This window comes from Sebastes fasciatus, chromosome 5 (genome assembly GCF_043250625.1).
Source record: "Sebastes fasciatus isolate fSebFas1 chromosome 5, fSebFas1.pri, whole genome shotgun sequence".
Lineage (NCBI taxonomy): Eukaryota > Metazoa > Chordata > Actinopteri > Perciformes > Sebastidae > Sebastes > Sebastes fasciatus.
In genome coordinates this window covers 22,771,897-22,794,625 of record NC_133799.1, presented here as the reverse complement: position 1 = coordinate 22,794,625, position 22,729 = coordinate 22,771,897, and the positions used below count along the sequence as shown (strand labels likewise).

General features: G+C 38.7%; 2 protein-coding genes and 1 long non-coding RNA gene across 6 annotated transcripts; all 3 read left to right on the top strand.

The window, feature by feature from the left end:
• The first annotated feature begins 377 nt into the window (after positions 1–377).
• On the top strand, positions 378–9,283 carry npl (N-acetylneuraminate pyruvate lyase (dihydrodipicolinate synthase)). Of its 3 annotated transcripts, XM_074635848.1 has the most exons (13): positions 870–891; positions 1,220–1,285; positions 2,431–2,503; positions 3,169–3,242; positions 5,193–5,280; positions 5,402–5,459; positions 6,456–6,531; positions 6,713–6,805; positions 6,946–7,091; positions 7,832–7,878; positions 7,978–8,062; positions 8,148–8,187; positions 8,284–9,283. In XM_074635848.1, exons 1-13 carry the CDS (start codon positions 885–887, stop codon positions 8,427–8,429), a joined length of 999 nt encoding a protein of 332 aa, XP_074491949.1. In that variant the 5' UTR covers positions 870–884; the 3' UTR covers positions 8,430–9,283. The 3 variants fall into 3 exon arrangements, with proteins under 3 accessions (XP_074491951.1, XP_074491949.1, XP_074491950.1); XM_074635850.1 differs by lacking the exons at positions 870–891; positions 1,220–1,285 and adding an exon at positions 378–444; XM_074635849.1 differs by lacking the exon at positions 870–891 and having other exon boundaries at positions 1,260–1,402.
• Positions 6,012–6,202, top strand: LOC141768002 (uncharacterized). Its single transcript, XR_012593980.1, has 2 exons — positions 6,012–6,078; positions 6,118–6,202. It is a non-coding gene; the product is annotated as an uncharacterized LOC141768002 (long non-coding RNA).
• Positions 9,284–13,096: 3,813 nt separating the features above from the next.
• Positions 13,097–21,038, top strand: sec22bb (SEC22 homolog B, vesicle trafficking protein b). 2 transcript variants are annotated; one of them, XM_074635843.1, is made up of 7 exons: positions 13,097–13,370; positions 15,970–15,981; positions 16,439–16,548; positions 16,676–16,836; positions 18,330–18,476; positions 18,628–19,571; positions 19,627–21,038. In XM_074635843.1, the coding sequence occupies exons 1-6, from the start codon at positions 13,296–13,298 to the stop codon at positions 18,780–18,782; spliced, it is 660 nt and encodes a 219-aa protein (XP_074491944.1). In that variant the 5' UTR covers positions 13,097–13,295; the 3' UTR covers positions 18,783–19,571; positions 19,627–21,038. The 2 variants fall into 2 exon arrangements, with proteins under 2 accessions (XP_074491944.1, XP_074491942.1); XM_074635841.1 differs by lacking the exon at positions 15,970–15,981 and having other exon boundaries at positions 13,100–13,370.
• Positions 21,039–22,729: the final 1,691 nt, after the last annotated feature.

Below are 22,729 nucleotides of genomic sequence, written 5' to 3'. Positions count from 1 at the left end.
TAGAGGTATAAAATATAAAATAGATGTAATGTAAACAGAGGTAATTGCACTTGTAAAATAGGTAGGGTAGATGTAATAAATAAAATGTAAACAAAGGTAGTTGTATTGAGGTGTATATTGCATCAAAGGATATTGCACAGTCAAATGTATTTCACATTCAACAAATGTATTTCACATTTCAGGCTCAGAAACAAATGGCCTCTCCTTCACTGAGATTTGCAAACATAACTCTATATATATGGCTGTATTCCCCCATATTAAGCACATATAACCTTAACCTAAGGATAACAAGCTGTTTTAATGGCTTTTGAATGGGTTACATAAATCAGCAGAGTTACCTGCAAGTCCAAGTTAGGGGGAAAAATAGTTCTAGCAAACTGTCCAGACCTTTGTGATGCCTTTAAGTGCTGCTCAGAAAAAATTACGTCTCAAGTGCTTACATATGTAAGTGATAACGAAAGTGAATCAAAACAGCTGTGTATTGTTTTTCAAACAATAAAACACCTCAAAAGCCATGGTATTTCTCTTACGTGGATTCCCATAATCCTTAAATGCAACGCTTTAGCTTCTTTGAGATAGCGTACACGATTTTCCTAGTTTGTGTATATTAGCTTGCAGGCCTACAATCGTAAGATATCCTAACAACAAGTGTAGGCAGCGTTAAGGGTTAACGGTAAATGACAGAATAACTACATTAAAACCTCTAAATACGTTAAAAAGCAATTATAAACACCGTGTTCGTTGTTAAAGGTGAGCTGTATATGTGTCCTAACTAATTATTGGCAAAATAAAAGTTTATTTCACCGTATTTTCGTGTTTTTCCAGTCATTGACTACATTTCCCAGGAAGCTTTGCGGCATCACTTGACGCTCAGCTGGTCCCACATGACAGGTATAGCAAGAAATCCCTGACTTGTTCTAGAGAAACAAGTTATAACTGGTAACTGAAAGTATACTTTGTGTCCTAACTCATAATTGGTGCCGGGTAAAAGTTTATCTCGCCGTGTTTTCGTGTTTTTCCAGTCATTGACTACATGTCCCATGAAGCTTTGCGGCATCACCTGACGCTCAGATGGCTTCAGATGACAGGTATATCGAGAAATCCCTGACTTGTTCTAGAGAAACAAGTCATAACTGGTAACCTAAAGTATACTTTGTGTCCTAACTCATAATTGGTGCCGGGTAAAAGTTTATCTCGCCGTGTTTTCGTGTTTTTCCAGTCATTGACTACATGTCCCAAGAAGCTTTGCGGCATCACTTGACGCTCAGCTGGTCCCACATGACAGGTATATCCAGACATCCCTGCTTCTCCTATAGAAACAAGTCATAACCGGTCACCTAAAGTATACTTTGCTAAAAACATAATAGTTACCTACAACTCACCGAGGGAACAGCACGCACAGGTAGGCAGCTGGAGCTCATATTTGACATGAATTTGATAGTTTTCGACAGTGTTGATTTCCTTATCACATACAAATCACTGTAATAATAAGATACTAATGATAAGATATATGGCTTACCGGTTTATACAGCGTGGATATTGTAGTTGCATGATGCAGCATTTATGTAAATCTCTCGTTTAACAACAAGACATTATGACGTTAGAAGGGACTACTGAGCAGCTCTTTATTCTTTATTTCTTTTGAAGCCTACCTGATTATTTGTTTCTTTTGAACCTTATTATTTATTTATTTTGAACCTCCACCCACCTAACTTGTCTGTTTTTGTCAGTTTTTACTTTATTTTTCTATTATTTCTATTATTATTATTTATACTACATTCTGATATAATATCAGAATGTATTTTATATATATACAGCTCTGGAAAAAATGAAAAGACCACTTCAAAATTAGCAGTTTCTCTGGTTTTACTATTTATTGGTATGTGTTTGAGTAAAATTCAATTTTTGTTATATTCTATAAACTACTGACAACATTTCTCCCAAATTTCATATAAAAATATTGTCATTTAGAGCATTTATTTGCAAAAAAAAATGACAACTGGTCAAAATAACAAAAAAGATGCAGTGTTTTCAGATCTGGAATAATGCAAAGAAAACAAGTTCATATTAATTTTTAAACAACACAATACTAATGTTTTAACTTAGGAAGAGTTCAGAAATCAATGTTTGGTGGAATAACCTTGATTTACAATCACAGCTTTCATGCGTCTTGGCATGCTCTCCACCAGTCTGTCACATTGCTGTTGGGTGACTTGGTATTGACAATAAACTGACTATTAACAAAATTGCACAAGTGGAAAATGATATTGCACAGTGAGAATTACACCTGAGTAGTACTGATAGACAGTTGGTGTACAGTAAAGTACAGTTATTCTCAGTTATTCTTTATTTCTTTTGAAGCCTACCTTATCATTTCTTTCTTTTGAACTTCTACCCACCTAACTTGTCTGTCATGTCTGTTTTTCTCAGTCATGGCCCCTTCTGCTGATAAACAACTGACAGGTCTAGTTGCTGCCACGTTCACTCCATTGACCACAGAAGGGTAAGTAGTCTTTATAAACCACGTCCCTTTGTCTGCTTGTTTATTTAATGATGTGTGTGAAAAGTGTGTAAAGTAAACAGTGAGGAGGAATGGGTGTAACTGTGGAACACTCCTGTAGGTATGGAGGATGTTTGGTCTTCATTTTTGCAAAATGTGCAGGCCCATATAGAATAGAATAGAATAGAGTAGAAAGCTTTATTGTCATCGTATTAAATACAACAAGATTCACAGTTGCCACTTCTGGTCAGTGCTTTAAAAACAAATCCTTGACAAGACTAAACGAGGCAGATAAAACATATAACAGGTAAAACACACACAGTTATAAAGCAATATAGAACATGTAAAGTAAATGTAATAAATAAATATAAACAGAAGTGTAACACTAGAGGAATAAAATATAAAATAGATGTAATGTAAACAGAGGTAATTGCACTTGTAAAATAGGTAGGGTAGATGTAATAAATAAAATGTAACAAAGGTAGTTGCACTTGAGGTGTATATTGCATCAAGGATATATATTGCACAGTCACATGTTTTTCACATTCAGTGTATTAATGTTGCACAGATTGATTGTTTGTTCAGTGTCCGTATGGCCCAGGGAAAGAAACTGTTTGCGAGTCTGGAGGTGCGGGCTTTCATTGACCTTTCACTTTTTCCCAAAACAGTGAAATCAACCTATCAGTGATTGGACCTTATATTGATTACTTGACAGAGAAGCAAGGTGTTAATAACATATTTGGTAAGTTTACAAGTGGATTCTTTGTTTTAATATTTGTCATTTTCTGTGTTCAACCCTAATATTGCATGTTTGTAGACATGTTTGTCCTCTGTTAACCATACTCTCTATTCTGGTCAAAAAGGTGCAGTGTTGGGTCAGATTACACTGGAATGTAGTCAATTAGGGTTGATAACACACTTGAATACCAAACCTTAGTCAGATAGTTGTTAGTTTTGGATTCCATATAGTGTAGGGATGCACCTATACCGATACCGGATTGGATATCAGGCTGGTACTGGCTCAAATATCTGGATCGGGTATTTGTTGTTGGTGCACGATTTATTATTTTAATAATAAATAACAATTCAGTAAATTTATATCTATGTTTTTATTTATTACATTTTCTTTTACAACATTAGGAAAACAATCTTTAAGTCAAGCCTGATCCCAGTCTCTTCCACACAGTGAGGCACACGGCTTACGACACTGATATCAGATCGGTACTCGGTATCGGCCGACACCCGAAGCCCAGGCATCACTGTCGGTATCGGGGCTGAAAAAGTCGTATCGGTGCATAATATACTCTTACAGAAACTCTACATTTTGAGAAAAATTGAAATGATCTGTCAGGTAATTTCACAAAACAGTCAAAAACTAAGAAAAGAACTCGTCTGCAGGCGTCATCTTCTCAGAAGACGATGATATTTTACATTTTTACTGCACTTGTTTCTTCATTAAAAGGCGATTCTACCACCTGTAGCAGTAATAGAACTCACAATTATTTCAATAATACTTTTAACTACCTTTTTTAGCTACACTGTTCATATTAAATGTAATGTGTTAACGCCCAATTCTGTGGAACTGTGAGTTAATGTTGTGTCATAGTGTGTGACGTAACCATTTCGACATCAGCTTCAGTGTCATTTCTTCCAAAGAACTTGCACACTTTTTTTCATTTTCAGTGCAATTGTTCCTTCATTAAAAGACAAGTCTACCTTTAATTCTATATTTAATAGAATTATATCATTTTAAAATGCAATGCATCCTTGCGGCCAGACTAATAAGCTGAATGCATTACTGTTCTTTAATAAAATGTTTAGATCTTGCATTGTAAACATACTGCATCAGTTATGCTTCATAGGATTTTCCTGGAAAAGGAAATAAACTTGTATGACACCTTGACCTTTTATACTTTTGATTTTGTGTTGCTCTTCAGTTAACACCGTTTTATCTGACCTTTCTGGAAAGATATTGTTTTGTCTCAAGCTTTGGTTGTGATCAATCTGTCCCACTTTAACCACTGTTCCTGGATCAGAGACTCAGCGAGAGGTTAGATAAGAGATAACGTTTTCTCTACATTGATCAAAGCTAGTCAGCGTTTCCTGTTTGTCAAACATGACTGATTACTGTGTCATTTCACACATTTCTCAAACCAAATGAATCATCGCAGTTCACGCTAAGCTTATCTCCCTGTGTTAACTCTCCATTTCCAAACTAGTTTCTCTGTGTGACCTCATATCCAGCAGAGGATGTTTGTTCTGATCTTCGTGCCTCATCATGTTTTAGGGGACATATTATGAAAAACTCATTTTTTCAGTGCTTGTTCAGCCAATCAGAGCTGACTGGGCTTTTTCGGGTAGGGGGTCTTAAAGAGACAGGCACGGAGCGTTTCAGACAGAGGGTGAATACAGGTATATTCAGACTGACTGTATGAGAAAAAGAATGTGTTTTTTGAACATTAAAGCAGGTAAACATGTTCTTGTAGACACCCAAAATACAAGTATGAACCTGAAAATGAGCATGACATGTCCCCTTTAATGTTCTTTCTCATCTCGCTGTCATTGTCTGTATTAGCGGAAAGTGGATTTTGTATGTATTGCTGTATGAGTCATTAGAGCTAGATTCAGGTCAGCTTGTTGTCTTTACTTTACTGGCAAGACAAGAACAAGACAAGACTTTACTTGCTTACAGTGAATGGCTCCACCGGAGAGGGCCTGTCTCTCACTGTTGAAGAGAGGAAGACGCTGGCAGAGGACTGGTGTGTGAAAGCTAAGGACAAGTAAGTCATCACACAGCAGCTTTGTCTGCAGATCTGTCCGTATGTAGAGTCTAATGCAGCAGGAAAAAAAAAAAGTCAACAGCTTGTAAAATGTATTTTGTGTGTGTGCATGTCTCTACAGAAAGGTTCAGGTGATTGTGCATGTCGGCTGCATGAGTCTCAAAGATTCCCAAGAACTGGTGAGTTGCTGCCTTTATGTCGCACAGCGGTGTGAGTATCAAACAGAGCACATGACACACCCAGCAGGTGTGTTTCATAAGGCGAGATTACCCGTTAAAAACCAGGCTTAATGCAGCGAATCTGGTTTATTTTCAGGAAAAGTTACCATGGAAACGTATCCCTCCAAACTAGCCTCCCAGTCAGGCTGGTAAAATAATAGTTTTTGTCGTCACATTAATCACAATTTTATTAGAAAAACATGTTAGTTTCCACTTTAAATGCCACATTGACAATTCTAACTTTTAGGTTCTTTGATTTTTTTTTGGAAGTAGAGTTCATTCCTGGAGGCACTGATGATGAAGTGTTTTAATATATTTTTATGGTGAATGCAATTTCACTCCGCCTGCCTCGTCTGCTTAGTTCAGTCTGTGATGACCCACATTTTTCAAGACTTTCGACATCTAATTTCATTGAGTTTTTGCAAGTGGAGACAGTGAGAGTGATAGAATAGTAACGACCAGACGGCAAGTTATCTCTGCCTCTAAAATGTCTTTTTCCCTGTATGATTGTTGTTTACACTTTTGTACGGATTAAACAAACGAGATGTAACATGTTAATTCGTGAGCTTTAGAGATGCTGGTCGTTAGATTTTGTTACCATTCAATAGAGCCAGGCTAGGTGTTTCCTTTTGTTTATGCTAAGCTAACAGACTGCTGGCTATAGCGTCATATTTAATGTACAGATAGGAGATCGTTGTCAATCTTCTCATCTAATTCTGCTAGAAAGTGAATAATTGTATGCTGAACTATTCCTATAAAATATTGGTTGAGTACATGATCAGAGCTAATTAAAGTGTTTTTGGATTTTCAACAATGGGAACTAAACCATAGATGAAAACACTACAGTGATAATATAGTTTATAAACTACAATGTGTAACATGTGTCCACTACAGCAGTAGCTACAGATTGCCTTAGTTGTCACTGCTCTTCCTCACAATGTTCATGTTTCCCTCCAGGCTCACCATGCAGAGCAGATCGGGGCTGATGCGATAGCAGTCATGGCCCCCTTCTTCCTCAAGCCTAAAAATGCAGGTAAGCGTTGGTTTTAGTGGGAAAAGCATTTATTTCCACACATTCAAATGCAAGTTCACAAACACTGAAAATGTGTGCTGCTTAACACCCACTTTCACGTGTCATCCACATGTCAATGCTGTACTTGTTTCACACACTCACACATGTTGTCCACATTTCTTTCCCTCTCATCCTTCTACAGATGTGTTGAGGTCGTACCTCCAGGAAGTGGCTTCAGTTGCCCCAACTCGGCCCTTCTATTATTATCATCTTCCAGCTATCACTGGTATTAATGGTTAGTATCTCTGATTATTGACTTTTGCGGTTGCATACCATTTAGATATAGAGAGACTCTGCATCCCTAATGGTGGTAAAGGCATGTTGAATGTCAGACCATCTTTGACTGATGTCTTTTTTTTATATTCTTTTCTTCAGTGCTGGTGAGAGATTTGTTGGAGGGTATTGATGAGCTCATTCCCACGTTCAGAGGCGTGAAGTTCAGTGCAACTGACCTGATGGACTTTGGCCAGTGTGTCAGCTACATTCAGCCTAACTGGTCGCTCCTCTACGGCGTGGACGAGGTCAGCTCCGCCTTCTTTGCTCTGTAGCTGCTTATATTGCAAGTAGGACTGTCAAAGTTAACGCGATAAGAACACATTAACGCAAATTTGTTTTAACGCCACTAATTTCTTTAACGCAATCAATCTTTCAGAGGTTATAGCGGGCTAGCTTGTCGGGAAGGAGGCTAAATAACACTCCAATCTCTAAATTTTGGCGAGGAAAAACTGTCATTGCCATTTTCAAAGTGGTCCCTTGACCTCTGACCTCAAGATATGTGAATGAAAATGGGTTCTATGGGTACCCACGAGTCTCCCCTTTACAGACATGCCCACTTTATGATAATCACATGCAGTTTTGGGGCAAGTCATTGTCAAGTCAGCACCCTGACACACTGACAGCTGTTTGCCATGCCATGTTATGATTTGAGCATATTTTTTATGCTAAATGCAGTACCTGTGAGGGTTTCTGGACAATATTTTTCATTGTTTTATGTTGTTAAGTGATTTCCAGTTATAAATATATACATACATTTGCATAAAGCAGCATATTTGCCCACTCCCATGTTGATAAGAGTATTAAATACTTGACAAATCTCCCTTTAAGGTACATTTTGAACAGATACAAATGTGCAATTAATTACTATGGACAATCATGCGATTAAATATTTTAATCGATTGACAGCCCTAATTGCAAGATGACGTTTTGTGACTCTGACCTCTACCACAGAGCCTAAAACACATGTTCTTTCATTTTGCCACAGCAACTGCTTGCAGGTCTGGCTATGGGAGCCGACGGAGCAATTGGCAGGTCAGTGTGTGTGATCCTGCATAATGCGTTTGTCTCCTTTCACTCTCTCTGCTTAACAGTTATTTACATGTAAATTGGATTATATTTCTCTGCCCGCAGCACGTATAACTACGCAGGATGTCATATAAACAAGCTCATAGCAGCATTTGAGAAAGGCGACCTTGTCCAAGCCCGGACAATACAGGTACCGTCCACCTCCGCGCTGTTGCTCCCAACTTCTCTGATATTTTACATCTATTTTGGTTACTGACATCTTTGTCTAATTTTAGTTCAGGATGCAAGAGCTTCTCCGTTTTGCCATCAAGCTTGGTGAGCGATGTGTCATGATGCTTTTCAATCATATTATATATGAGATAAATGAATGTACTATAAAAGTCTTTCTAACTGCCTTATTGTCATTGACAGGTTTTGATATGGGAGTGAACAAGCAGCTGATGATCGTGCTGTCCGGCTTGAGTCTCGGTCCCCCTCGACTCCCTGTGATGCCGTGTCCTCATGATATCGCTGTGTCCATTGCACAGAAATATCGCCACATTTTTCCTGAATGCTGATTCTGTATGTTCACACTGGGTTGTTGAAATACCTAAACACAACACATTTATACTTTGAATCAAACCTTACTCTAAAAATATCATCTTTTTCCCCGAGTCAATCTTTTCCTTCAACAGGGGAAAAAAAAAAAAATTGTTACATTTTCAGTTGGAAAAAAATCTTGCATATTCTTGCTAGTTTCTTTAATCTCAGTGTTTCATAAAGTGTAAAAACTCCAATTACTCAGGGGAATGTGGTACTGTACTTGAACCAGAGACTGCCTGTTACAAATCAGCAGTTTATTAGCTTCTTATCCTGTACTGTGTAAGCTGAATCTCTTTTTGAGGAGTTTGAGCACGCTACGCCTTGTTTTGTACGTCACGTTGCATTCATAGAGATTAAAAATGATCACAGTGAACTATTTCAAAAATGTCAAAGCTTCGCTACTGCATTGTTTTTGTTGTACAGGTTTGTTGAATGTTTTGCCTCCATCTATAATCGCCACCAGTGAAATGAAAGTTGAACATTTTATGATTGTTTTCCTACTTTTAAAAAATCACAGTTGGGGAAAAACTGACTCCATCAGAGGGACGACAAAAGAGACGTGAAGGGCATTGATATGAACGCTGTTTCATGAAAAAATGAACACTCCAGAAAAGGGAATAAAACCTCTAAGTTGTTAAAAGGGAGCATAAAACACTCGCAAATGAGATTCAGCCTTTGAGGTGGAATTTTTGAATTAAAAGTTTTTATTAAATGTTCTTTCTTAATGACTTATTAAAGGGAAATATACTGTGTAATGAAGTATTTTTGCTTTGTATCGTTATAACAAATGATCACTAATTTCTTACTAATAAATGCGTTGATACATACACACTGTTTCATGTCTCTTTCTTATGCTCTGTTCCTGGAAAGTTTCAAAATCACAAGGTCAGATTATCTTTAAGACCTGCACAGACATGCAGTGGTCTGTGTGTATGAGACCGAGCAGCTATGTCCATGCCAGCAGTGAGTGTGTCTGGTGGTCGTGGTGTCCAATCAAGTTTCAAGTTTCTTTACTTATCAAATACAGCAAAGCAATCGTTGGCAATTCAAATCTCGGGTTCCCTTCAACAACTCTCGTTAGATATGTTTAAATAAAAAAGGAAATTCACACAGGTAAAAGCATTTGTAGAAGACACTATTTCAAATGGATAAACTGAATGTAAACAGGATGTATATGCATAATGAGAAGTAATAAATCTATATGTACAGAGAGGTGTAAAGAGGAATGTAGTATGTACATAATAAGAAGTAATAAATACTTCTCATTGTGTACATACTACATTCCTAATCAGCTGGAAATTCTGCATTTTCTCTCTTTTTTAAATCTATTTCTAGCTCTGTTTTCACTAACATTTCCTAAAAATATGATATTGAAATTGTTTTATATCTATGACTACAACTTACTGTACTTGTTTGATAATTTGTATTAGCTGATAATTAAATCGTATATGTGTTGTGGATTTGATTTTGCTGTTTACATTTAATTGAGTTTTGAGTTTAGGGGACTTTGTCAGTGCTATCCTAGTGAGTAGTTCGTCTGTGTTATTGGAGGTGCATTAAAATGAGCACTATTAGTCACTAACACAGGGAGCACTGATCAGACATGTAAAGCAATCCATTCACGCCCATAAAAATAGTATACCCCGAGGCCGTCTCAAATGGGCACAATAGTACATTTACACTTTGGTGTTACTAGTAGCAACAAGTTGATCACCTCACAGTCCTCAGTTGACTTTCTGTTGTGACTGAAGCTGACTCCCAGCACGGACTGGTGGTGCCATTAACAGATGGAGCCTCGGGAGCAAACAGAGAGGAGAGAGGACGACACAATGATGATCTCCATGACACTGGGCTATTGAAGCACTAATAATAATAATAATGATAATAATAATAATAAAACATTCAGGGGAGACACTACAGGTAAAAACATTGTTTTTTTCATGCACTGATCAATTTTGAGATTTTGGGCTATTTTGCTTCTATAACACGTCTCCTTTCAGACTAGTGGAAAGAAAACAGGTTTATTTTACTACTTACTACTAGATTTCTCCTAAATTTGCCAAATGTTAGCATTAGATAATGCCTCATTTAAACATCATATTTCAGAAAACTTGTAATATGAAAAATAATTGTCTTAATGTATAGTAAGTAATCAACTGGGGAAGTTTCATGGTGATATTAGTTCAAATGTTTTACCCTATGCACCTTTAGTGTCTTCAAAATGTATGTAATTTTACACTCCATATTTTTAAAGGCTGTTCTCATACTCTCATGAGCCAGAAATCTCCACTTCAGCAGCATCAAACGTTCCACTTTCATTCCTATCTATGTTCTGAAGGTTTTTACGACGAGAATTGATTTTTTTTTTTATGGCTGTTGACAGTATTTTCTGATTTACGGAGCGATACCAAGAGATATCCAAAATTCTCTCTGTAAAAAGCTTTGATTCTAATGTGTCAACAAAATGAAACAAGAATTTTGACCCTGGCTTTATCGAATGTTCAGATATATGTTCTGGAAATGTATGCATTTTTATTATTGATTAGCACTTATTTAATAAGATAATCCCTCATTTGCATATTTAAACATGAATTTTCAGAAAACTTGTAATACAAAAAAAAACAATTTACCTGTAGTGTCTCCCATTACAGAGCAAATGTGATTAGATGATGAAAAAGATGCTGAACTGATGTGTAACTGATAATTCTTGTGTTACACTGAAAGAACTATATGGTCAAAACTATGAAGGATTACAGTGTTAAGAGGATGTGAGTAACAGGTGAAGGTTCAGCACAGCTGCATCATCTCACCGTTGAGGATGTTTCTTGTAACTGAAAGTGCTAATCCACTTTATAAAGAACAGTGTTAACCAGACAAATTAACTCTTAGTTAGCCATATCCACCCCCACAGTAGAGGGTATAGTGAGATGGGACTTCTCCCTAGCAAACTTGTCATAAAGCACTTTAAATATATTCATTAGCCACGGAGCCTTCTTGTTCCACTCTATGCCTCCTCGGTTTCACATTGTTCTTGTATCTTTTCTTTTGTAGATTGTTCCTTCCATCTGTCATTTTCCAATCTGTCATTCTCCTCCTCAGCTCCCTTTAGACACACTTCCTCCACATCTCCTATCCTGAAAGTCCTGTTATTCTTATAGAGGAAGGATTTAATCACAGAGGTATTATATTGAGGATTTACAAACTAAAAAAAGGCTGTTTTTTTGTATTAAATATCCTATGAAGTGATACATACTTCTTTTATCTCGCTCCTCTGAGCTCATGCCATCATGTCTTGCCTCCATAAAATGTCAGACAGGCAGCAGACATGCTGTGTGGCAGACGCCGGGGGTCACTTGGTGGGGGTCTGCCGTGTCAGGGCTGCAGCCGGTGACAGCAACTCCCCGTGGACACGCCACCTGACTCGCTCACAATTGAGAAGACTGAGAGGTTGTGAAAGGTCTTGTGAAGTCTTTCTCTCTCTCTCTTCATCTCTCACCAGTCTGCCCGTAGCTTGGAGGAGGAGTAGGGTTGCCACGCTATAACTCCACTTCTCATGCAAAGGGTGCATTCTCGCTGGCCTTCATGCCTGGAGGTCAAATAATTTGCTGCAGGATTCTGTGTAGAGCTCCTCGCTCCTTCTGACATTTCAAAATCAGTTGTTTTAAATATAGTTTTATCAGTGTTTCATAGGAAAACTAAATAATAAATCCTTAGCAACGCCTTGAAATTTCCTTTTCAACAGATGACATGATGCTGTTTGAACAAAATAGGTTCAATAATACCATGAAGAAAGGGGTTAAGTCCCTTTCTTTGTGTTGTAGAGGATGCTTGTCTCACTGATGCTTTTCCTAAAAGGGCCCAACGCTGCCCTCAGCTGGATATATTTTGCACCTACAACTACTAGATTAACTGACTCATGCTGATCTTTGGTTGCTCCATGATGTAAAGGTGGTTTACTGGAGAAAGAGTGATATCATTCCGTGCAATAAGTAGAATGTAAATAGAAATGTGGCATAAATGACTCAAGTCATGCAGAGTGTCCTGTTTTGTGGACATGGCATCATTTCCTGGGCTAACTGCATTAAAGAGCTGATTGTGTTTTTATCTTTTATTTTCATATCACTTTCATATCGAGGCTTCTTCCTGGCTTTCTTGAAGTAAAGAAAAACGAAAAAAGCCACATTTTCATATACTGACGGGGCATATTATTATTATTATTATTATTATTATTATTATTATATTCACAAGATTAATTTACAAATAATAATAGAGCAATCATTACAATTACAAAGTTATCACCCTCAAAACTGAGCAGATATCACATTAGACATAAAACATTTACACAGATAATAAAAACGTAAATAAATAAAAAGTAAGCAGAACATATCATTAAATCATAAAAAAAAAACATGACTACCGAAAAAGGTAGTACGTGGACCTCTAGCAAAATATTTATTTATTTAATTAATATCTAGGACGACAAAATGTGTACATTTTACACAATAATTCCACATGGAGTGATAATAATACTCCAGAAACATGAAGTAGCAATACTCACTATAATTACAGTATTGGTAGAAGATGTTAGAAGTGATGCGGAACTGTACTTGTGGTCAGTCGCTTCCGCATACTGAGGTGGACGGAAGTATTTGGCTGCGACACACAAAGCTCTTGCGTTTCCGGCCAGCTCAGCCCGTCAGCCCCGTCAGCAGCCCTCTGAGTGGTGTGTTGTCAGTTTACAGCCTGTCAGACTCGACTGGTACCAGTTCACCTGTGAGACGTTTTACTGGGCAGCGGAGAGAAACCCGTCCGGACCTCAGAGGAGAGACAGAAGAGAAGAGATGGTGCTGCTGACGATGATCGCGCGGCTGGCGGACGGACTGCCGCTAGCCGCCTCGATGCAGGAGGACGAGCAGGTAACATCATGCTGTTCAATGCAGGCTAGTCTGTTAGATGTTGACCACTGCAGGACGCTGGAAAACACCTCTGTGTTGTACAAATGCTGCAGTGACACGTTATCTAACATAGCTACTCTAGGCCTATCTATATGCACAGCCTTTTATTTACATAAAGTATGTGACTCAGAGCAGGATCTCTGTGTTTCAACTCTGACCTTACTCAGATAGTCATTTCATCATTGCACAACTTCTACTGTAAGTTTTATAAGGCTAAACACAAATGTAGGTCTTTGAATGTCTATATGTTGCACCAAATGCATACATGGCTGCAAAACATGCTTTTTCATCAGGTTTGATATTTTTTATTATTTACCTAAAGCAGGGGTCAGCAACTTTTACTATCAAAAGAGACATTTTAGTCAACATATTAATAATAATAATCTGTCTGGAACCGCAAAACAATATACAGCTTATAGTTTACTGTAAGTGTAATGCAGTGAGGGTCAAAGTGCAAATGTACGACAGATTATTAGGGTCACATTGACGGGGAAAAAAATGGAGATTATGAGAATAAAGTCATAATATTACGAAAAAAAAAAATATATATAATGTTGACCAATGACCAAATGAATGTAACATGAAATTGTTAAAATATGTTTGACATGAAAAAACTGTGTCTCCATTATATAATTTGTCCACCAGAGAGCGCTGACGTGTTTAAGATAAGATAAGATAAGATAAGATGAACCTTTATTAATCCCCGGGGGGAATTCAGGTGTCAAAGCAGCAAAGCAGAGGTACAGAGGTACAGGTGTACAAAAAATTATAAAAACAATAAATAGAGATACAGAATAGACATAGTGAATGAACATAGTGAATGGACATAGTGAATAGACATAGTGAATGAACATAGTGAATGGACATAGTGAATGAACATAGTGAATGGACATAGTGGATAGACATAGTGAATGGACATAGTGAATGGACATAGTGAATGGACATAGTGGATGGACATAGTGAATGGACATAGTGAATAGACATAGTGAATGGACATAGTGAATAGACATAGTGAATGAACATAGTGAATGGACATAGTGAATAGACATAGTGAATGGACATAGTGAATGGACATAGTGAATGGACATAGTGAATAGACATAGTGAATGGACATAGTGAATGGACATAGTGAATGGACATAGTGAATAGACATAGTGAATGGACATAGTGAATGAACATAGTGAATGGACATAGTGGATGGACATAGTGAATGAACATAGTGAATGGACATAGTGAATGGACATAGTGAATGGACATAGTGAATGAACATAGCGTGTACCGTCCGTCAATAAAAAATGTAGTTAGCAATAAATAGATGTAATATGTACAGTCTATAAAATGGTATATGGGATGTGGTGTAAAGTAAGTTTAAAGTTTAAAGCGCACCAATGGTTAGAAGAAGAAGAATTATTATTATTATTATTATTATTTTTCAACTGTAAAACGATCTGCTGCTCTGTAGGTATATTGCTTGTTATTTTTTAATAACCAAATTTAAGGGATTCTTATCACAAGTGTTTGTTTAGAAAATGAATTCCGGCGATATATTGTTAATGGATTTCTTAAACTCTCAAATATTTCCAAAGAATGTATATTTCCATTGCCGTTGCCATCCGCCATTTCGGACTGAAAGCGACTACCGGACGCCAGTAAAACATCCGCCATACAAACGTAAAACAAAATGATTTCTATTCTATTGTAATATTTAATGTCTCTACCGAAATGGCCTGTGTTGAACAATAACAAATATTATAAATATGCATACTATTATAACTATTTACTTATTTATTTATTAACCCTTTTTGCCCTGCTGCCTCCCAGAGGAGCATAAAGTGAGTGATGGACATAAACGGAAACTAGCTACTGGCCGACAGCCAGTTGTTTGGGAACAGAGACGTTAACACATCCACCACGGTACAGGCTTACAGCATACAGCCCATGGGTGTAATATAAGATAATAAAAGTGTTGAATTACAGCCAATATATCCATTATTACAGCCGCAGGATACAGCTAGTAGGAAGCTGGCAGAACCGGATATGTCATATAAGCGTGCAGGGCGGTGCAGTCCTGTGGGGCTGATGCACGTTCAGGAAAATAACTCTGGATTCAGCTATTAGTGAATCTTAACACTTTTATGGCATAATGATTTAAATGAGGGATATTGAAGTGTTCATACTGGGAAGTTGATTTACCTCAAAAATCATTATCCTCTTGATTTACAGACGTCTCTTTATACATCCATAGCCACAGGCGGTTTCAGTCCAAAATGGCGGCTGCGCCACCACAGCACCATCTAGTGGCTGTTGTCAAAAAAGCACCAGAGTTTCGCCTCTTTGCTTTTATACTCTTTGGTTCAGGTGCAACGTCCCTGGTTCGACTGCAATAAAAATCTATATTGATATTAGTCTCAAAACTCCAGTCGACACAAACATAAACCTAACATGTGGAAGAATGTTAAAATGGATGGTTTAGTAATGTTGATGTTGTTTTATAATGTTTGAGCATGACTTACCAGAAGTCTAACATCTTTCCTTCACTCTCTTGCTTGCTTTCATAAAGGGAAGCGAAAAGGTTTGTTGTGTCTCCGCTCTGTGCTTCAACATCATACGTGCATCTGTGATGCTGCAGTGTTGCTGTAGAGAATCTGAGTGACCATTTGTTATTTTTTTTAAACATTTTCAGTCAGCCTCTTCAGTCTCAGTTGTAGCATCACACACCGTCTGTGGTGTTTTGTGCCAACATTTATTTCCAGCACACTTTACAGGGCAAGAAATTAACACCATCAAGAAAAATAGTGTGTAATCTGGACTGGAGGTGGTTGCTGTTTTTGTCTGTCTTCTCAAACACTTAAACAAGTAGCACATTTTTGTCATTTATGTCTCTTCTGGTGCTATAATAGTGATATTTCCACATGCAAATATGGCATACAAAAGTCAATTTCTTGCCCTGATGAAACACCATATTACTTTCTGTGTGAGATGTGAGTGAGTCGTGTGGTAACTGCTCTGTTTTTTTTCGTCTGGTTCAGTTGGGTCGTGACCTTCAGCAGTATCAGAGTCAAGCTAAGCAGCTCTTCAGGAAACTCAATGAGCAGAGTCCCACGCGCTGCACTTTAGAGGCCGGCTCCATGGCATTTCAGTGAGTACGAAGAAGAACACGAGTACAGTTAAAAACATTTGAACAAAGTGGCATAGAGCACTGAAATACATCTAGAATACAAGTATTTCTGTAACGATTTCTTGACATCTTTATGTTCTCCTTGCAGCTATTTTATAGAGAAAGGCGTGTGCTACCTCGTGCTGTGTGAAGCCAGCTTTGCTAAGAAGCTGGCCTTTGCTTACCTTGAAGACCTGCAGGCAGAGTTCCATGAGCAGCATGGAAAGAAGGTCCCCACAGTTTCCCGGCCATATTCCTTCATTGAGTTTGGTAAGAAGAAAAGAGAGCCAGAAGCAACTGAGTTCCTGCTCTGTGGGCTGTTAAAGCTTCTTGTTTGTTTCAAATGCATTAGTGTCCATTAATATGTTCTGTAATACCACAGACTGCATATATAGATGGACGATGTGTCTCCACTTCCTCCCACAAAAGTGCAAAAGTGAAGCCAAAATATCCCGGATACGGGAGCTGCCATGAGTCGGTGCAGTAGTGATCGGTGGACTGGAGCTGTGGTATCGAGGTCCCGCCCACACACCCACCTGAGCCAATCACGAGCCGAGCACGGCCGCAGCTTGCTGGCGTGAGCCACCTAGCTGCTATGTTAGCACCGCGGTAGCTGTTTGGCTAGAAAGACACAACAACTAATCATAATATCTCTATAACTACAGTTATGATCAAATTGGCACACGTTGTATTACACAGACTCGCGACGGTCATGGAAAGCTAAAGTTACCTCTCCTCGTCCGATTTATCTCAACGGCTCCACGACTACTTAACTCAGAGCAGCTGTCAATCACAGCTGTCAATCATGACGTCTCACCACCTTTTTATAGCATCAAATAACTAATTAAAGCCAAAACTTATCAGCGTGACAAGATCTAGCTAAAAAGACAGAAACCATCTTTGGGAAAAATGTATTTGACGCGTACTTTGACTTTTTAGTTTGGCTCATGTCCCACTAACATTGATTTATGACCTATACTGCAGCCATCCACCAGGGGGCAATCAAGATGTTTAGGTTTCACTTTTGGGGGAGCTTTTAAAGGGACTCTGGTGCTCAGAAAAACTACCACTTTTGTCCACAGGGACCGCCAAATTCAATACACGAAATTAAAGTTCCTCGTAGTAACTTTAAAAAAGGAAACTGATTGTGGAAACATATTTTTATAAATCCGATTTGCTTAATGAGGTCACTTTGGTCATGATATTGATTTGGTAGATCAGTACATCACTAAAAAAAACAGCAAATAAGATATTGTAAGTCCTCAGGCTCAAAATTCTTTCAAACTCTTAAGCACGTTCCTTACAGAGAAAAACGCATTGTAAGTGGAGAAATCATGCAACGCTGCCTCCGCCACTGTTGGCTTGTCACTGTTGGCAACGACTCACTTGTCCACCGCTGCATCACTTCTTCACTTCTTCTTTGGCAGACTTTTGGCAGATCACAACAGAGCCTCCGGGCCCATTTTGCTCTCGATTGCATAAAGTTTAAACTTTCGACCCACTTTTCTTGCATCGCCGGTCAGTTCTGCAACACCACAGTGCCTCGAATAACACTCAGATATCCCATAGAAAATCAGTGGGAGCGAACACAAATACCATTCCTCTAGTGTATTATGTGGCTTATTAAATCTATCAAAGAGAGGAATTTGTTAAACACACAGATATAACAACACAAAGAGCTTATTTGGCAGTTAAACATTTTGAGTAAACACTCCACCGGCTGCCATTAACTGCTTTTATTATTTGTGCCGCTCCCTCGCCAGACACCTACATCCAAAAAACCAAGAAGTCGTACATTGACAGCCGAGCAAGAAGGAATCTGGGCAGCATCAACACAGAGCTCCAGGACGTCCAGAGGATCATGGTGGCTAACATAGAGGAGGTGCTGCAGAGAGGAGAGGCTCTCTCTGGTGAGTCCATGTCATCTCAGTCCTTCTCTAAGTGAAGGCGGATGCTCCTCATATCCCCACACTGTGATCCTCATTTGATTCTGTCCTTATCTGTGTGTCTATCTCTCCTCTTTCCTCTTTTGTTTTTTCCTCCCGTTTCTCCTCCCTGCAGCGCTGGACTCCAAGGCCAGCAACTTGTCCAGCCTGTCGAAGAAGTACCGCAGCGACGCCAAGTATCTGAATACCCGCTCCACCTATGCCAAGCTGGCAGCCGGCGGCGTCTTTTTCATCATGCTCATTGTCTACGTACGCTTCTGGTGGCTCTGAGAGAGAGAAAGGAGACGAAGATGGAGGAAGGAGGTATTGAAGTGGAAAATGAGCTGCACACACACCGAGTCTGCAGACACTAAGAAAAGCCGTCACCTTTGACTAAAAAAAAAAACAGGATCCCTGCTCTTAATAAGACTTTGCAGACCATACCACCACCGCCCATTTTGTTCTCGCCTGTCCATGGATGTGTGATCTGAATATAAATGATGTCATAATATTATTAACAATTATACAGTAATAGCGCTAGTAGTTGCCCTGGAGATAGGTTAAGAGGAAATGAGTGAATGTGTGTGTGTGGATTGATTGCTCTGTTTTTGTAGGTGATTGGTTTTGAAGTGTGGAGAGAAAATGAAGAGGAAAAAGAAATGTCCTGTTTTTGTGAGTTTCCAAAGCTGTACTGTACTGTACTGTAACAGGACTGATTTAATCTTGCATACTGTCTCATAATACAGAGAAAAACAACAACAAAAAAACATAACTTTATTTATCCTCAGCACATCATATGCATTAACATTATAATCGCAGTAGTGATGGCTTGAATGGCCTCAACAACATACTGTATGTACCACAGTAAGAAAACAGAAAACATTGCATTCATTGTTTTAGTTGAATCGGCTCAGCAACAAAGTAGGAGAGTAATTTAAGTAGACTGAGTTTTTTTTATATATATATATTATATGGAAGCCTTGCAAAACGCTAATTCACCTTTGTCTAATTTAGCAGATGTTTTTCACCATTATGGGATGTCAGTGTCCCTATAAGGGACTGTACAAAAATTATTATGGTGTCAGAAAAGCAGGAAGGGTAATGTTTTTTTTCTTTTTCTTTTTGCTGAAAGGAGGGTCGGTTCACCCGTCCGAACCATTCGCGAGCCGAGCGCGGCCGGAGCTCGTCAGCGAGAGAGACTCACGGCTGTCAATCATGACGTTGCACTCCCTTTTTTTATAGCATCAAATAACTAATTAAAGCCAAACTTAAACACACATCAGCGTGATAAGAACGATCTAAAATAACAGAAACTATCTCTGGGCGATCCAGATGTTTTGGCTTCACTTTTGTAGGAGCTGTCATGTCGTCCATCTTTATATACAGTTTATGGATCAAATAGTCATAAAGCATTGTTTAGTGTGCACAGTGGGTCATAAAGGTGCCCTTTAACATATGCAGAGGACAACGATCCTGACACAGTTTTATTTGACATTTTTCCCCTCACAGTGAGCTAGCTAACTGTAATGTGTCATATGAAGTTGACCTATATTACAGTTCAAGTTTAGACTATTAGTATCTCTTTATTCTAAAATAGAGCAACATGTTTTCTTCCCAACTTGTCTACTACTATCTTTGTAAAGTTAAACTGAAACTGAACGTTGTGAACACGGGACACGAACGAAACAGCTGATTGTAACGTGAAAGTGAAACTTTACGCACGGGATGCAAACAGCGGTCTCCTTGTTGAAAGCCTTGTGTTTGTTGGACCCATACACCTCAACTCCTGCCCACCCTTAGTGTGTCTTTTGTGCTTTTTAAACTACGTCACCACAGTCTTTCTTTGAGCGTTTGCTGTAGCTGCGGATAGGTTTACATTGTAGTTAATGGAAAAGCCCGATGCGTCTCATACTGGCGCTTTGTGCGGCGGTATGACACGCCAACGGACGTGATAAAGCTTCGGTATTTGATGTCCTGGGAATGAGAACGGGCTGGAGAAACAGAAAATAGATATTCATGTTTACAGATAATACAGATTAAATGATCTCTACCAGCGGTAGTTCCCCCCCCCCCTTCACTTTAGCCTTCATCACAACAAAAAGTTGAATGTGTCATATAAAGTTAGCCTATATTATCATTCAAGTTTAGCCTATTAGTTAGTATCTCTTTATTCTAAAACAGAGAGTGGCTGGAATATTCATAGGGGAGGGCCCAAAGAAAATATATGGGAGGACCTTGTTTTGTTTTTTTTTCCTCCAAATAATTAGCGTACAGTCCCTAACCTGACCTCAACAGAGTGTATCCATACTCCCTTTATGCTCTCTTGCACCGTGACTGTGTGGAGCAGCACCTTTATGTAAGCAGGCATACACAAAAAAACAAAAAGATGTCTGGTTGGGTCCTTTTTATTTTGTATAATGTTTCCACGTGTAGACTTCAATTTAAAAGTGGATTCAGGCTGAGAGTCCCGGGTGCTCCCGGCTGGAAAGGACACCGTATCTTGTTCTGTTCTGTCTGCTATCTATGAATAAAATCATTTGCACAAAACGTGCTTCTTTTTTCTGGCAGAGAACCTTGAGATGAACTGATGATTATCAGATGCTCTTCAACTGGGAATGCAAATAGAGATGCTTGCGTTATAAATATTCTGCAGAAGCCATCGATGCTGAATACACATACAGGAACTGCCACCAGTTTATATCAGGGCTGTCAAAGTTAACTCGTTAATAACGCGTTAACGCAAATCTGTTTTAACGCTACTAAATTCTTTAATGCATTAACGCAACTTACACAACTTTTTGGTTGTAGCGGGCTCGAGCTACAAGAAAGATACTGACATCATATGAAACTAGAAAACCTAATGAATCCATCGGTACCAACCATGTCATACTAGCTTATCAGGAAGGGGGCTAAATAACGCTCCAAATTTACGCTATACTTTGGCGAGGAAAAACTGTTAAGGCCATTTTCAAAGGGGTCCCTTGACCTCTGACCTCAAGATATGTGAATGAAAATGGGTTCTATGGTTACCCACGAGTCTCCCCTTTACAGACATGCCCACTTTATGATAATCACATGCAGTTTGGGGCAAGTCATAGTCAAGTCAGCACACTGACACACTGACAGCTGTTGTTGCCTGTTGGGCTGCAGTTAGCCATGTTATGATTTGAGCATATTTTTTATGCTAATTGCAGTACCTGTGAGGGTTTCTGGACAATATCTGTCATTGTTTTGTGTTGTTAATTGATTTCCAATAATAAATATATACATATATTTGCATAAAGCAGCATATTTGCCCACTCCCACGTTGATAAGAGTATTAAATACTTTACAAATCTCCCTTTAAGGTACATTTTGAACAGATAAAAAAATATTATATTTTAAACTATTGACAGCCCTAATTTATATTATAATCCTGTTTGTAGACTTTTGAAACGCAAAAGTCAGTTATTTGAGTGGGGTTATCTAAGAAAGGAACTCGCTGTTTCAAGAAATCAGTTAGAATTGTCATTTAAACAGCGTGAGATTTAACCTTTGAGAGGCGTCTGAGTAATGTACGTTATGCAAAAGGCTTCCAGGAAAACATCTCTCTTTATATAAAATGGGGGAAAACATCAATTAAAAAACACAGATTCAACCTCAACTTCTGAGTCGGAAACTCCGTGACTCAGAGGGCACTTCCAGGTATTACCCAGAGATACTTTGACTTTACCCTCGTGCTGTCTCATGGTGTTTGCCACCAGAAACACAGTCTGGTGAGACCCCTCCTGACCAGCAGGTGGAGGGCTTTGCTCACTGATGCAGTTGAAACAAAAATGAGGCTCAAAATCTCCCAGACTTGCAACTTCTGCTGCTGCTTCTGCTGCTGCTGCTGACAGTGGCCTTCTGCTAGCTGAGCTCCAAATCATAGGTTACATTTAAAGAATGGAAAAAATATAGGCTGCAGCTTCTGGGGCTAAAGAGAAAGAGTGAAAGAAAAAAGCTGACTGTTGCAGATGCAGTTTTCCAGCACATGACAGTAAATGCAACAACTACTAGCATTGTAAGCTCTTCAACTTGAGGTAGAACAGGAAATGTCAGAGAAAAAAAAATGAGAAGCAGCAGAGGGTAGCGTGCCAGAAACTAACCAAAGGGCACAGACTAACCTTTTCACCTCTCAAGGGAAGTGAGTATTAGTAAGTTTGGCTTCAGCTGTTATCTTTCTTTGTAATCCTGTTCCACCAAAACAGCTTTCATTA